This window comes from Pelophylax lessonae (assembly GCF_965119305.1).
Source record: "Pelophylax lessonae genome assembly, chromosome: 8".
Lineage (NCBI taxonomy): Eukaryota > Metazoa > Chordata > Amphibia > Anura > Ranidae > Pelophylax > Pelophylax lessonae.
The window spans coordinates 86,665,804-86,682,969 of NC_138775.1; the positions used below are offsets into that span (position 1 = coordinate 86,665,804).

Below are 17,166 nucleotides of genomic sequence, written 5' to 3' on the forward strand. Positions count from 1 at the left end.
AAAATGTATAACCAGGGTGGAACTCCGCTTTAAAGCCCCAAAAAGTGGTTAAGGGATTCCCTGTAACTCAGAGGGTACCTGCAATAGGAAATAAATTTGTTCTGCCTGCAGAAAGCTCATAGTGTCACGGGACTGTCTCCAAATACCCCCACCTGGAACACAGGGTTAGAAATGCATCTCAGTACATGGACCATGTCTCTGTTTCAATGTCTGGAAACTAACCAGTTGGAAAAAAATCACCTCAAGAAGATTTCTCCAAAAGGGATTAGTGCAGACAAGGTTAAGTCCTCAAGTTCTGTTCACAACCAAACTATTACTCCTTTTCCACCTAGGTGGTAAACACACCAGTACCTAGATGTTGAACAGTGGTGTCTGAATCAGGAGACCTGACCAGAGAGGGATACCATAATCTAGACGGAACCATCTGTTGTGGAATGTGGCCTCAGGAGCTGCAACCACAGAGAAAAGGACTGAGGTCGATCAAAAAGAGAGAATAGGGAGGTGATTTTGAGGGGAAGGTCCCTAAACACCCAAAACTCCTTAAAAATTTGGGTGGATAAATCTCTGGCTAATGAAGAAAGCATGAAGATAAGCATACTGTGGACCCCTCTGCTAAAGAACTGTGCTGGTTAACATTTCCTGCAGGTTATATGCATTTTTAAAAAGCAAATACCTGAGCAGACCCAGATGAATTTTGCAGGCACTTAACCCATCTGGGAAATGTTGTCCACTAGAGCCCATGGTTAGTGCTCTTTTCACAGGATGTTGTCTCACAATGAAGATGCCATGAAAAAGCACTGGGGAAACACTAGAGCCAGCTCACTAAGTACAAAGTAGGTCACTGTAAATGAAATGTTGTTCCTAACTAACTTAGCAGGTCAGACGGTCCCTCTGGAAAAGTTGAGGGGTGATGACAATGATGCATATTGGTTAACACTAACAGCGTATTTGTATGAGCGATTTGGAATTCACTGCTAATGGCTGGAGATGTCATTGACCCTACGGGGTATAGTGCCTATTTTGCCAAACATGAGAATGTGTGGCAAATTAATTTGGTGAGTCTAAACTGAACGGGGAAGTGGTTGCACAGTCTCACGTGGTGTGGGGTGGAGATACTTTAAAGACATTTTCTGAATGTCACGGATCAACAGTTTACCACATTTTTGTGACTACTGCAGCTATCTGGACTCTTATTTGAACTTCTTTTCACTATTTTTTACTGTTTGTGATTTTATTTTATTTTTCATTATTTGAAAAAAAAATATGTATTCTTTTATTTATTTATTTATATAGGCGTATGTGAGATCACTTTCTCACTCTTTAGTGCTGCTATTTACCTCATATGCTTTAGGTGATTTTGTTCAGGAACAGACTATGCCTGAGGTAATGGCAGAATACTGTGACTCTACAAAAACAATTTAATCAGAGAGCGACTAAAAGGAACCTCGAATCTGAGCTGGTCACTGCATCTGGTCACCCAGTCTCCTCTACGGCAATGGTTGACTCTGAAGAAAGTGGCGCGAGAGCGCTTTAAGAGCCTTAGCGGTCTGCACAAGCAAAGATATCGCACAACAGTGCTAAACAGGACTCCAATGACAAAGACCCTTTTAACTCCAGGGTACCGAAATTCCAACTTGCTAGATACAGACGTGCTAACAGCATGGTGGTGATGCAGCTAAGCTTAGGGTATGGGGCAAGACCTCTGTTACTCACAAACTCACCCAACTGATAAGAGTGCTGGAGGTGACCAAGATTACTGTAGCTTGGCAGTAGAAACAGACCAGAGATTCCATGTGGCTCTTTTTCAATGCAGGAACAGCAGCAGGATCAAGTATTCTTGATACTGTATGACTGGAGAGAGAGCAGAGAGTGTGCTTGTGACATTCTACTCTGTGTTGGACATCAGAAATCAGTCCCTCAGCATTAACCCCTTCTGTAAAGCTGTTGGAAGTTTAAAGGGGCCCAGAAGTGCAAATGACAAGGTAGCTCCTGTTGCTCAGCCCAAACCGTCTACTCACAGATTGAGTGTTCTGAGATAGGGAAACCACGAAGGCAATCGCTAGCAGTTTTGGACCTGGAAAGTGCACCATGGCTACCTTGTTACACACAGGATCTGGAAAGCACCTAATGCAGAACCCAGTGCCCGAATGTCTCTCTCACGTTAGTTCTGCAACATCCAGTCCAGCAGGAAGGATATGGGTTAGCCACTCCAAAGTTAGGCTGAGGAAAGGCTGATCTGGATATCTGCCATTTAGAGACCAGCTCAAGCAGTAATGTAGCATGAAATATTAGTTGGAGGAAAACGGAAGAAAAAAGGTAGCATAATATAGTTAGACTTTCTCAGCAGAGTTAAGAGTTAAGAAAAGATACCCATCCTTCTAGGACACTAGCAAAAAACAAGGAAGGGAGGGTTATCCTGGGTGGTATACAGATTATTTTGTTTGCCAGTGTCCAATTCTCCTGTAGGTGACAGTATAAAACATACCGTGTTTCCATGAAAATAAGACCTACTGTTATTTTTGGGGAGGGCTGCAATATAAGCCCTAGCCCCAAAATAAGCCCTAGTTTAGAGTTTATACAAAACTGTAATAGAGTGCATGCTATGATTTTACAACGTCCAGTGTGTTTCTGTAATCCAATTGTGTGAAATACCTTTGGTACTGCGTCGCTCAGCTGATCTCCTGCTCTGCTCTTCTCTCCTCTCATAGCTATCAGTAGGAGATCTCAGCCCCTCCCCTCTGCAGTGTTCAGAGCAGGTCACGGAAGCACACATTCCTGTATCTCGGCTCTCTCCTCCCTGTGCTGGCCGCTGTCGGTATCGCGCACATTCTTGTATCTCAGCTCTCTCCTCCCTCTGCTGGCGCTTCCGTTACCCCCAGCTGTCAGCGGGGGAGAAGAGAAGGAGAGCAGAGCCGCTGTACTGAAGGTATTTCACACAGTTAGATTACAGAAACGCACTGGACATTATATAACACAGTAATAGAGTAGATGCTAGAATTTTACAACCACTTTTACTAGGTTCACACAGGGGATTCCTGACAGGCAGGGAGGGAGAAGATAGCACATTACAGAATAGGACCTATCCTGAAAATAAGCCATACTGTGTCTTTTGGTGCCAAAATTATTATAAAACCCGAGCTTATTTTCGGGGGAAACATGGTAACTGTAGATTTTTATTTTTTACAGGCAATTTAAAGGAGAAGTACAGCCAAAGCTTGTTTGGCTGTACTTCTCCTATGGACAAACGAACTGCAATCCTGTGACCAGTTTTCAGCAGGGAACGGGCTGAAGTCCGCTCTCCACTGACGCCACAGAGCCGGTTCAGGCTTGGGCGTTGTCATGACCATGGCCGATCCCGCCCCCTCAACAGCCCAGTGCTCCAGTGAGCAAGGAGGGGGCAGAACAGAGAGTTGCTGGCTGACAGTAAGCAGCACTCTGCCCATGGAGCTGTGAGAACCGAGCGATACTTGATCCCTTTAGCTCCCTACAAACATAAGTGCTCAGAACTGGAAAAATAAATTTTAACAAACCCATAAGTGCGGTTTTAAATGTTGTCAATCTAAGGTTTCCTTCACACAAGCTACCTCAGCATAGGCCCATAAGAAGGCCATGTTTGCCTGCACAGGGATGCACAGAAGTTCCATGTATCCCTGTGCAGACAGTCCCTTTGATGTCAGATGGGACACAATGACTGCACTAACATAGCTGCTGCTCCCAATTTGACAGCCATGTGGGTGCACAGCCACTAATGCGCACTGTGTTTGGGGCTGCACACCCGTAAGTGTATGGCTGTCATAATGCGAGCAGCAACTCTGTCTGAGCAGCCACTTCATCCCAATTGACATCAATGGCACTGCCTGCACGAGGATACACAGAACAACTGTGCATCCCCGTGCAAAGACAATCCTCTCCCAGGTGAACACTATTACGCCTGTGTGAATGAGGCCTAACACTCTGAAAATGATTACAGGATAGGTAGAGCATGAGACAGCATCATCAGTGCTCTACTGTTTCTGCATTGTCCAATCTGCAGGCTGAGGGCAAGTCCTTAAACCAAGCTACATTGTTTAACTCCTTTGGAGGCGAGAGGCCTAGCAAGGCTGTATGGCACTAATTGAACAGAATTACAAAAATTTTGGAAGGTAAGACGATTAAGATACATGTATTTCACAGCTCTGGAACATGCCCCATTTTAGCTAAAGTTTGTTAAAATATAGCACCTTGCTTCCTGTCAGAAGGGTGGCCCCAAATGCAATATTCTTCACCTGGGTACAGGTTTTTTACAAGTGAATGCTTCGGATTGCTTTGGAAAAATGCATCAACCTGGAACAAAGACTCCACTTCACCCCCAAACTAGGGCTACTGAATTTTGTTTTCTTCAAGGACACTTTAAAGATAAACCTAAAGCAAGCTACGGAAATGTAATCTCGTTCTAAATGATGAGGTACTTTCAAAACCTTATCATGCATTTCCACTATTCAGTGCATGTGAGAGAGGTCTCCATAGCTTGTATACAACAGTGCTGGTATATATCTACAGTTAGTAGAGTGAGTATAAGAGAAAGTTTTTTAAACTTTCCTACATTATTTTATGCTATTAATCTTCCAAGATTGTTGTTGCAAATCTGAGTTTACCATAAACCTTTAGAAGCTCAAAAATTGTTCAAAACTGTACCTTAAGAGTGAAAACATCAAAAGAATAAGGACATCTTTAGCTATATAAAATACATTACGATGGCTGATTTTAATTTCAATTATATTGTAACAATCTGTAGGTTTGGTGTATACTAAGAGTTCTCTGTACAAGTACTATGTGCTCAAAACATAAAAATAAATATGTGCAATGAAAAGCAGCATAAAGCTATGTGCATTGTCCTTTATTATGGTCCCTCAAAAACCGCCCGTATCTTTAGAATGTAGATATAAATCAAGTACTTCATCCTGTCAACTCCAAAGGTAGCTCCCTACCACACAGAATCTCCCACTGGCGGGCAAGGAGCGATATCAACTTTTCCCGGCAGTCAGCACTTGGAATAAAGATGTACCACTGTACTTCTTGATTATTGCCACAGGCATTCTGACTGTTGCAGGGGCTTAAAGGTTCTGCAAAATGATCCATAGATAAACTGTGCATCAGGTCTTGGTTGCTAGAGTCATCGAAAACGAATGTAAGAGTCTGAGGATAAGTCTGATAGCCCATCAACACACGGTCTAAATCCCGAATAAGTCTTCCATCCACTAATTGATATTTGTCTTTCTTTGGGGGTTCTTTGGCAAAATCGGGAAGTGGGTAACTGATGTAATCTTCATTGAATAGAAATAGGTCCGAGCTTGTGAGAATGAGGGTTTTAGGTTGCAGCAAAGCTTCTTGGTTAGTTCCTTCTGCTGTGCTTACTTGGAAAGCCAAGACATACAGTAAGATGTTTAAAGATGGCAATGTTCCTGGAGAGTCAGTGCTTTCTGTTACAATGTAAGTAAGATCCCCAATTTCTTCTTCATTTGGATAAATGAACTTCACTCTGCTGGAATGAATCATTTCATAGTTTTCCATTGTTCCTGAAACAGAAAATGCATAAAGTAAATTATTGTGTTATTTAATCCACAAGGGAAGATAATTGGAAAGGTGGGCAAATCTTGCTTCCAAAGAGATGAGGCTAACATGCGTGTGTGCTTTTTAAACCAAATGTTGATGAATTAAGGTGTATTCTAGTGGGGTAGGCACAGAATAAAAGCAGAGAATAAAGGTCCATTCATACCAGCTGCTGTGCTATAATGCAGTGGCTGGCGTGCAGTGCAGTCCAGCAGGATAACAGCACTGTTCATTTTTTTTTTTAATGAACTTTATTGGAACTTCCCATTAAAACTCCATACAGTTCAAATGGTCACCACACGGTGCAAGGCAGTGGATTGCCTCGCGCTGAAAAAGTACTGCATGAAGTACTTTTTTCAATGCACAATGCCTGCACACCACCACAATGAAGGGGTGTGCATCAGTGGCGTTGTTAGGGGGATGCAGACCGCACCTGGGTGACACCCACCAGAGAGGTGACACCCACCAGAGAGGTGACACCAGGGGCTGTATGACCCGGTCCACTCTGATCCCTGCGAAAAGCTGCACTGCTTCCGCTGCAGACATGCAGGGCCGGTGAAAAAAATGATCAGTCTTTAAACATAACTGACACACTGCATTAGATCACAGCCTGAATGGGAAGGAGAGCCAGCCAGAGCAGACAGAGGGGATCTATCACTACTTGGAGCAAAGACACTGGCTGCTGTCAAAAGGTCTCGCCTCCTGGATCGGCTCCTATGATAGACACCACACTTGTCCAATGCTGGGAAATCATAAGAGCCGATCCAGGAGGTGGGATTTTGTTTTACAGCGGCCGGCATATCAGCTCCAAGTGGTGATAGAACCCCTCTTCATCTGCTCCGGCCAGCTCTCCTCCCCAGGCTGTGATCAGATGCAGTGGGTCATCTTCCTCAAGATTTTGTTTAATGAATGAGCGATTCTCCTTTCGAGAATGCCTTCAAGTTTTTGTTTTTAATACAAATGCTTTTTTTTTAGGCTCTTTAACTGGGTTTGTTCTTGATTTTTTCACAGCTTGATGGCTCATTCTCCCTATGAATAACACAAGAACATTCCCATGTGATCCGATTGCAGTGTGATTCCAGCCCCTTCATTTTAAAACCAAAATTCTCAGCTCAACTTACCAACCAGCCTGCAACCAATCAAATTATCATGTTTTATATTTAGAGTTAGGGCTGCAGATAACACTGGAGTGCCATGAAGTGGCTCTTCAGCTTACGCATGTATTTGCAAATGTGTGCAAACAAAAACTGGATTTTTGACTTACTGTAAAATCCTTTTCTCTGAAGTTCATTGACAGACACAGCTCCATATTCTTCCTAACCATTGGGTAATGCTGCCCCCCTACAGGAGTAGGACACTAAGCAGGAAAAAAACTTTACCACGCCTATGGGGCAGTCCCTGAAGGCATACATATACTCACTCTGCTATAGGATTCAGTTTTGTTGCAAGCAGTGTCAGAAGTAAAAAAGACCCCAACGCACTCAGAAATAGAGGGGCGGGTGCTGTGTCTGTCGAACTTCAGAGAAAAGGATTTTACAGTAAGTCAAAAATCCAGTTTTCTCTATCATTCATTGAGAGACGCAGCTCCATACTCTTCTTAACCATTGGGACTTCCCAAAGCAGTGTTTGCATGAGGTGTGGGAAAACAACGCAGAGAAAGAACAATTCCCCAAAGGCTAAAAACTTAGCCAACCAGGTAACATGGAGCTCAACCAGGAACAACTGGAGCTCACCTAAAAACAACATACACCCTCAAAGAGAAAAAAATGCTCTTTTAAAACAGCAGCCTGCAAAACCTTGCGGCCAAAAGAAGCATCCAAGGATGCCAACACATCTACTTTGTAGAATTTAGTGAACGTGTGCACAGACGACCAAGTTGCCGCCTTGCAAACTTGTATTACCGACGTCTGTTGGCGAAAGGCCCAAGAGGCACTCAGCGCCCTAGCAGAATGCGCCTTCACAGGGAAAGATGGAACCACCTGACCCTTAAGTGAATACGCCTGTACCACCGTCTGCCTGATCCATCTGGATATAGTCTCAGCAGATGCAGCCAATCCCTTCTGAGGTCCTTCTGTGAGGTCAAAAGGAGAGTCTGATTTACCGACTCAGTAACCGCCAGGCAAACCCTAATTGCCTGAACCACAGCCACAGAATGCAAGGCAATTTCCTTAGGATGCTTGGGCTTAGGACAGAGTGAAGGCAGCGCAATGTCTTAATTCAATGGAAATCAGAAACCACCTTAGGAAGAAACGACTGATTAGGTTGAAGTACCACTTAATCTCTGTGGACCACCAGAGAAGGAGAACCGCAGGACAGCGCCGCTAATTCAGACACTCTGCGGACAGAGGTAATAGCCACCAAAAACACTACCTTCTGTGACAGTGTAAGCCGAGGAATCTCCCTAAGTTTTCAAAGGGAGGTTTTTGAAGAACAGACAATACCAAGTTAAGATCCCACGGAGGTAACGGGGACAGTGGCGGCTGGTGAAGTTTTAACATGGGGGGCGCAAGACCCTGCCCTTCCATTTTGATCCCTCCCATTCTCAGAAGCCCCACCACTTATAGACTCCACCCATACCCCCTAGCACTAACCCCACAGTACAGACCCCCTAGCACAAACCCCACAGTACAGGCCCCCTAGCACAAACCCCACAGTACAGGCCCCCTAGCACAAACCCCACAGTACAGGCCCCCTAGCACAAACCCCACAGTACAGGCCCCCTAGCACAAACCCCACAGTACAGGCCCCCTAGCACAAACCCCACAGTACAGGCCCCCTAGCACTAATCCCAAAGTACAGACCCCCAAGCACAAACCCCACAGTACAGGCCCCCTAGCACAAACCCCACAGTACAGGCCCCCTAGCACAAACCCCACAGTACAGGCCCCCTAGCACAAACCCCACAGTACAGGCCCCCTAGCACAAACCCCACAGTACAGACCCCCTAGCACTAAGCCCACAGTACAGGCCCCCCAGCACAAACCCCATAGTACAGGCCCCCTAGCACCCCAATGTAGTGACCAGTATACATGCCCCCAATGCAGTGACCAGTATACATGTCCCCAATGCAGAGATCAGCGTGGGTGCCTCCAATGCAGTGATACATGTCCCCAATGCAGAGATCAGCATGCGTGCCTCCAATGCAGTGATACATGTCCCCAATGCAGAGATCAGCGTGCGTGCCTCCAATGCAGTGATACATGTCCCCAATGCAGAGATCAGCGTGCATGCCTCCAATGCAGTGATACATGTCCCCAATGCAGAGATCAGCGTGCGTGCCTCCAATGCAGTGATACATGTCCCCAATGCAGAGATCAGCGTGCGTGCCTCCAATGCAGTGATGCATTACTTCCTTGCACCGGTGATCTGCCATTGCAAATAGAGGGGGTTCTCAGTGGAATTTCACTTACCGGGCTGCTGCCCGCTGTGCTGGACTCTGTGTGGTAGAATGAGTGACCTCATGCTGCGGCCTGCAGAGTACTCTCTGTGCGCCTGGGCCTGGCTGCGATGATGCTGCGAGCAGCGGACTGGTCTGGACTCTGTCTGGAGTGACTCACAGTCAAAGAAGATCCAGAAGGCAATCGTCGGGCACGAAGTTCCGATCCGACAGACTCCTGGACGTCACGCGGCTCTCTTTCTCCGTCTCCGACCGTCCTCCTCTGTCTTCACTCTTCTCCTGGCTGCGACACTCCTCGGGCGGGAACGGACAGAAGCGGTGATCGTGACGCCGGGGCGGTGCACCGCCCCCACACGTCACGTCACCAGATCCATGTCCTACAGTGATTGGTCCAGGCTGGAGTCTGGACCAATCACAGCCCGGACATCAGAAAAGTGGGGAGTGTCAGGGCGCATTGCTCTGCGCCCCAATGACCCCCTGAAGAGCGCCAATCGGCGCCTCTGCTGGCCGAGGGTGGGGTCAAAAACCCCACCCCCCCATACCCAGCACTAAGTCCGGCGCCCCTAGTAGGCGAAAAATAGACACTTTTTTTTTAAATCTTCTTCTTTCCTTCTTTTTTTGGGGGGAGGGGGGGGGGTGGCCGCCCCCTGCACCCCCTATCGGCCGGCCGCCACTGGGGACCGTATCGGAGGAGCCACATGACGAACTCCCTGGATAAAAGTGTGAATCAAAGAATGCGTAGCTAAAGGGCGTTGAAAAAACACAGCCAAAGCTGACACCTGGCCTTTAATAGTATCCAAGGCCAACCGCTGCTCAAACCCTCTTTGGAGGAAAGCCAAAATCCTAGCCACTGAAAAGTAGTGTGGATGCACCCTAATCGATTCACACCATGAGATGTACGATTTCCACATACGATGATAAATCTTCCTGGACATAGATTGCTAGCCTTCAACAGTGTAGGAATCAATGAATCAGAAAGACCCCCTATCCTTCAATACCTGGCTTTCAACAGCCACGCTGTTAAAGCCAGCGACTGTAAAGTAGGAGGGAAGATCGGCCCTTGAGACAACTGATCTTCCCTGAGAGGAAGTCTCCAAGGAGCATGGGAGACCAACCTTACTAGATCTGCATACCAAGACTGGCGAGGCCAGTCTGGGGCCACCAGAATGACGGGAATCCCTTCCACCTTTATTCAGTGCAGAAGCCTTGGCAGAAGTTTCAGTGGAGGAAATGCATAAATCAGCCGATACTGACCCCAAGGAGCCACCAGTGCGTCTGTGGCGTCGGCCAGAGGATCCCGAGACCTGGCTACAAACCTCTGTACCATCTCGTTGAGCCGAGAAACTAACAGGTCTACATCGGGTGTCCCCCACCGGGCAAACGACAGGTGAAACCCCTCCTAATGACTCAAGTTATCCGCCTGCCAGTTCTCCACTCCGGGTATATGCATGGCGGAGAGGGCTGGAACAAAATTTTCTGCCCATATTGAGCTCTCGGGCCACCTCCCGGGCCGCAAGGACACTCTTGGTGCCCCCTTGATGATTGATATAAACCATGGCCGTGACATTGTCTGATTGAATCTGAACTGGACAACCCTGCAGACGATTTTTCCAGTCACTCAAGCCAAGCTTTATCGCTCTGAGCTGCAAATTATTGATCGAAAGTCTGGTTCCCCCCCCCCCCGCCGGACAGGCTGGCATGCGTGGATTCCACGGTCCATTACAATGGAAGGAGGAGCTTGCCCCGATGCGGAGTCAAGGAACGGAGCCACCACAGAAGAGCACTTCTTGCGTTTTGACTCAACCGAATCAGATTGTCCAAAGATTTTGGATCCTTGTTCCACTTGAAAAGAATACCCCTTACCCCTTTGCAGAGGTCTTGTGTGGAACTGAGCAAACGAAACGGCCCTGAAGGTAGACACCATCAGGCCTAGAGGTTGCATGCAAGTCTGCAATGAATGCTGGATAAGTGCTGGATAACAGCAACCGAATCGCTCTCTGCAACTTTTGCAGCTTTTCCATGGGAAGAAACACCCTTGCAGAGTCCAGTCAGTCCCGGATAAAAAATTTTGGAAGCTGGGACCAGAGCAGATTTTCTGAAATGTATGGTCCAACCAAACTTTTGCAGAGTCCATACAGTGATTGACAGATCGCCCACCAGAACTGAGTGGGAGTCTCCTCTTAAGAGGAGATCGTCCAGTTACCCTAATACCGCAATTCCCGGCTGTCACAGTAATGCCAATACCGGAGCCAACACGTTGGTGAGAACCCTGGGGTGGAGGCGAGACCAAAGGGTAACGCCACAAATTGATAATGTTCCTTTCCTACAGCGAAGCGAAGTAAACGCTGGTGTCCAGCATAAATAGGGATGTGCAGATAAGCATCCTCGATATCGATAGAGGCTAAAAAGTCCCCTTGGTGTAAAATCTGCACTACCGTGCAAATGGACTAGATTTGAAACTTCTGTACCTGCACAAAGCAATTCAGAGCCTTGAGGTCCAGAATTGGACGCACTTTCCCTTCTTTCCTGGGAACAGTAAACAGGTTTGAATAAAACCCTTGAAAGCGTTCCTGAGAGGGAACCAGCACAATCACCCTTTCTGAAGATAGGTGTAGATTGGACGGGCAGAATCTGTCTGACGGTCAGGACCTGAATTAGAGTTCTTGTAACCCGATCGGAGCAGCTCGTGGGCCCATTTGTCCTGAATCAAGGAGGTCCCTGGTTCCGGACAGAAAATGAAGATGTCCCGCCACCCCAGATACGGGTGAGGGCGTCCCTTCTTGCAAACAGACATTTGTCTGCAGATCTGGAGGGGCCTGTTCTCGGCTTACCCGACCACATCTTCTTGGAACTCCCAGATGACCTAAATGGCTTGGGTCCTTTCTCCTGCGTGCTGAAAAATAAGGGCCCGTCTATTAGGCGGTGACTTTCCTTTAGCGGATAGAGAAAGAAGAGTACTCTTCCCACCTGTGAGTCCTTTGATCAGTTCATCCAAAAAAGACCCAAATAGGGGGTCCCCCGTAAAAGGGAGAACGGATAGCCACACCATGCGTGGTTACCATTATTGTGTCTAGAACAACTCCACTGACTTGCAACAATTTTTTCACAGTAGACGAAAAAAGGGAGTACCTTTGCCACTTTTAGGAGATCTGCAGGCCCCTGAAGATCCTGGGGGCGTTCTGCACCGATACTATCGGTGCATCCACCAGCGCCCTTGCATGCGCATTTGCAGTAAAAAAAGGAATCATCCTCACCGCAGAGCACCCGAAGTGCGTGGACGCAGACCCAGCAGAGTCGCTATATGCTAAGCTCACCCTGAGAACATGACAAGCAGGGGAGGTTGCCGACCACAGTCCCGCAAGGAGACGCCGGCTAAAGTTCCACAAAAAGACCCCTATTAGACAAGTGTCGCCCACCATAAATGACATAAAAAGGACATAGCCCCCTATAAAGAGGAAGAGGGGCCCCCGTGACACAGACGCGCAGGCAGAGTACCCCCACACAACAATGCCCCTACAGCACCCCCCTTGAACAGTTCATATGTCCACCCCCCTGAGGAGGGGAAGGGTGGACACCCATCTGCTGCTCTATCACCCCAGTCAGCAGCTCAAACAGCATTGTCAATAGCTCATCAGCAGCTTGGACAGCCAGCCGCGAGTAGGCCGTGGCATAAATTTGGGGCCCGATCTGGTCGCGAGTCCACCGTCAGCAGCTCAGTTAGGAGCTTGGACAGCTTGGTCACTTAGACAGCCAGCTCTGTCAGTCGCGAGTAGGCCGCAAGCCGCAGCCTCAATTTTTGGCCCGATCTGGCCACGTGAGACAGTCAGCTTGGTCAGGCACCTCATCTCGGTTAGCTCGTTTCAGGTACCCGAACAGTCGCGAGTAGGTCGCAAAGCCGCAGACTCATTTTTTGGCCCGACCCAGACACGTGCCCCCAGGGGGCCGGGAACTTGCTCAAAGACCCCCGTGTACGATCCGTACAGTCTGGTCAGCAACAACCGCATCCTCCCCCCCTTACTGGAGCAAGTGGCAAAGCCAGCTCCTACCTAACCCCGGGAGGGGGGGCATGGGGGTAGGTTGGGGCCAAAAGACCACCGTGACTGTTAGAGGGGTTGGGGGAAATTGAAGGGAACCCTGGGGTCTGACCATCCCAAGGAGGGGCCCACGTCCACCCCGAGACCGTAAGAGCTATGGGGGACACTACTCACCATACCAACAACAATCAGGTGGGCGCCCAGGGTGAGGGCTGCGGACGGCCTAGAGGCACGATACGATTCAGGTCAAACCAGGTCGTGTGCGCCCCGGCGAGGTGTTTCACTCGTAGGCCAGCCCCCGTCCATTGGGGCTCTGTTGTGCAAGGCCTAGAGCGGGGCTATAACCTGCACACACTTGCTGGCCGGACTGGTAGATCTTAAGGATCTAGGATATCCAGTCCAAACCCAGTCCGGCTGTTGATTGCAGTTCTCTCAGGAAAATAACTAGCTAAAAAATTTAAATTTTAACCAAAGTTCCCTTTACAAAAAAAAAAAAAAAAAACAAGCTAAGACCGAAGTCCCAGCCGGGAACTAGGTCCTACTCTTAAACTAGGAAGAAACAAACTGAATCCTATAGCAGAGTGAGTGGGTGTATGCTTTCAGGGACTGCCCCATAGGCGTGGTAAAGTTTTTTTCCTGCTTAGTGTCCTACTCCTGTAGGGGGCAGCATAACCCAATGGTTAAGAAGAATATGGATCTGCGCCTGTCAATGAACGATAGAGAAACTCCTGTTTTTAACGCAAACTGTTAAGACAAGATAATTCATTTGGTTGTAAGCTGGTTGTGTAAGTGGACCTAGGAATTTTCTTTTGTTTGACATGTATCGCCCTTCCATGTGTTCCTTGCTGCAAAGGCCAGTTATAGGTGGGGGCAGTGGTCATTTGTTTGTACCATTATTTCAAATGGGCTGAAATCACACCGCCCGAAACCAAAAGTAGTGCATGCACTACTTTTGGAAATGTACAACTGGATTGCATGGTACTTCTGTACCATTGGATCTGGTTGGGGCAAACTCACTGTAGTTACGACCTGCATTTGGGGTGTCCTGAACTTTGCATTGACACCTGCTGCAGATTGCAAGGGCAGTGCATCTGGAATGCAGTTCCCACGTTTTCAATGTTGCTGCAATTTCAATGCATTTCAACGGGGAGATGCATTTTTTTTTAACAGACTAAAAATGCAGCAAGCAAGATTTTTACCACCAAAAAAGTAGTGCAACAGGCCAGTGTAAAGACATATTTAGAGGTGCCACTGATGTGAATGTGCAATGTATATGTAAAGCGCTGCGTAAATTGACAGCGCTATACAAGAACCTGAAATAAATAATGGTCGACAAATTCATATTAAATTAAATTAAATTAATGATATTAAATAAAAAGTCGAATAGAATACAATTATATATATAAAAATATTTATATTTATAATTTTTGGTTTCGGTTTTCAGCCAAGTGAATCCTCCATTTTTGGTTTCGGTACACCTCTACTGACTACTACTAGCTATAATGTTTTAAATATGAATAATGCTACCTATACACAAGCACAAATCCACCACTACTAAATGAGCTACCAATTATTGTAATAATTATTAAGCTGTTGCTGCAAATTACTTTTGTTTTAAGCAATAGTTTTTTTCTCTGTGGGAGAAAGGAGTCCATTCATGGAAATAGCTTGACAGTAAGAAACCTAGGGTTAACTGCTGCCTACAGAAGAAATGGACACATGCAGAACTGAAGAAGTCAACTTGGGTCTAAAACTCCTTACCTCACATCTTTTCAGTTGTAGTAAGTTGTCCAAGAAAGAACGATAGCATATAAAGGGGAGAGAGCTGTGTCCCTCAATCAACTCCGAGAAAAAGCATCGAGCAGTGAGTACAAACAGGAATTTTGAATCATCTGTAAATTCCATATCCTAGCGTACAGTACAGGAAATAGACAACCTATTTATACACCATGGATTATAGGCTCGTACCTTTAGGTGATTGGACACTGACCAGCCAAAATTACTCTGATCTAAATCGTACCGTACAGGACATAGGCAATTTATTCATACACCATGGTATGTCCCCAAGCAATAAATAAAAGGGTGGGAAACTAGGAAAAAACAGAATTGTGCCAACTCATCCATGAAACAACATCTGTTAAACCCCTGGTTCAGAGAGCCAATGCAAGCACATTGCAGCTGAAAACTGCATCAGCAGAAGACTTGTCATCCACCTGGTAAAACTTTGAAAAATTATGCACAGAATACCAGGTGGCGGCTTGGTGCCTAAAGGCCCAGGATACTACAAAAGATCTGGTGGAGTGAAGGTGTTACAGCACAGGAGGAGGTATTGGTTTTTGAGAAAAAAGCCCTTGTAATCATATTCCTTATACAATAGGGGATTTTAAAGCAGGGTGCCCCTTGCAAGGGCTCGTGAAAAGAACATACAAGGAATCTTTTTTGTCTAGTAGCAGCAGCAGCTTTCACATACACTCTAATGGCTCTGACTACATCCAGCCAATGTAGTGAGACTTCCTTTGGATGCTTAGCAGCAGGAAACAAGGATGGCAGAACAATGTCCTCATTGACATGGAAAGCTGAAGCCACTTTTCTAAGAAAAGATGGTCTTGACCTAGAACTTTGCTGTTAGGTATGAGAGATGGCTCTTTACAGGAAAGGGCCGTTAATACAAAAAAATTATAGTGACTAACTATATACACATACACACACACACACACACACACACACACACACACACACACACACACACACACACACACACACACACACACATATACCCACACATACACACACTGCTAAAAAAATTAAAGGAAAACTTTGAAAACACAACAGATCTCAATGGGGAAAAATATCATGTTGGATATCTATACTGATAAGGACTGGGTAATGTGTTAGAAACGACAGGATGCCACATCATTTGTAGGTTGATAATTTTCATTTCCATCAGAGGGCTGAATTCAAAGACACCCTGAAAATCAAAGTGAAAAAAATTATGCAGGCTAGTCCATTTTGATGAAATTTCATTGCAGTAACTCAAAATGGTCCTCACTAGTTTGTATGGCCCCCATGTTCTTGTTTGCATGCCTGACAATGTCGTGGCATGATCCTAATGAGACGACAGATGGTTTGCTTGGGTATATCCTCCCAGATATGGACCAGGGCATCACTGAGCTCCTGAACAGACTGAGGTGCAACCTGGCGATGTCAGATGGACTGTAACAAAGTCCTAGAGTTGTTCTATTGAATTTAGGTCAAGCGAGCGTGGGGGCCATTCAATGGTATCAATTCCTTCATCCTCCTGTTGCCAAGTGAAGCATCTGCAGATGCAAACCCTCATCTGCAAAAAGCACAGGGTGCTGGTCACGGACCTGCCAATTCTGGTGTTTAATGGAAAATGCCAATCAAGCTCCACAGTGAGGGACAGTGAGCACAGGGCCCACTAAAGGACGTCGGGCCCTCAGGCCACCGTCATGAAGTCGGATTCTGATTGTTTGGTCAGAGACATTCACACCAGTAGTCTGTTGGAGGTCATTTTGTAGGGCTCTGGCATTGCTCATCCTGTTCATCCTTGAACAAAGGAGCCGATACCGGTCCTGGTGATGGGTTAGGGACCTTCTATGTCCCTGCCCAGCTCTCCTAGAGTAGCTGTTTGTCTCTTAGAACCTCCTCCATTCTCTTGAGACTGCGCTGGGAGACACAGCAAACCTTCTGGCAATGGCACGTATTGATGTGCCATCCTGGAGGAGTTGGACTGCCTGTGCAACCTCTACAGGGTCCAGGTATGGCCTCATGCTACCAGTAGGGACACTGACCCTAGCCAAATGCAAAACTAGTAAAAAAAACAGTATGAAAAGATGAGTAGGGAAAACAATGTCAGTGGCCTTCACCTGTAAAACCATTTCTGTTTTGCAGGTCATCTCATTGTTTCCCATGTAGTGCACCTGTTTAACACCAAAGCAGCTGAAACTAATTGCCAACCCCCTCTGCTACTTAACTGACCAGATCAATATCCCAGGAGAATAACTTGATGCTATACTCTGATTAAAAAGTTTTCCTTTAATTTTTTTTAGCAGTGTATATAAATTTCTGACAGATGTTATAGTGACTAAAAAGGTTACTTTGTCAGTAAGAATGTCTAAGAGGATG

General features: G+C 46.5%; 1 protein-coding gene across 2 annotated transcripts in view; it reads right to left on the reverse strand.

Annotated features, from left to right (window-relative positions):
• Positions 1-4,715: 4,715 nt before the first annotated feature.
• The window catches only part of NISCH (nischarin), a 184,850-nt gene continuing 172,399 nt past the window's right edge, over positions 4,716-17,166 (reverse strand). For both annotated transcript variants that reach the window (XM_082265847.1, XM_082265846.1), the window contains exon 21: positions 4,716-5,555. In XM_082265847.1, the coding sequence (XP_082121973.1) occupies positions 4,936-5,555 (620 nt within the window). In that variant the 3' untranslated portion in view covers positions 4,716-4,935. The remainder of the gene's footprint in view (positions 5,556-17,166) is intronic.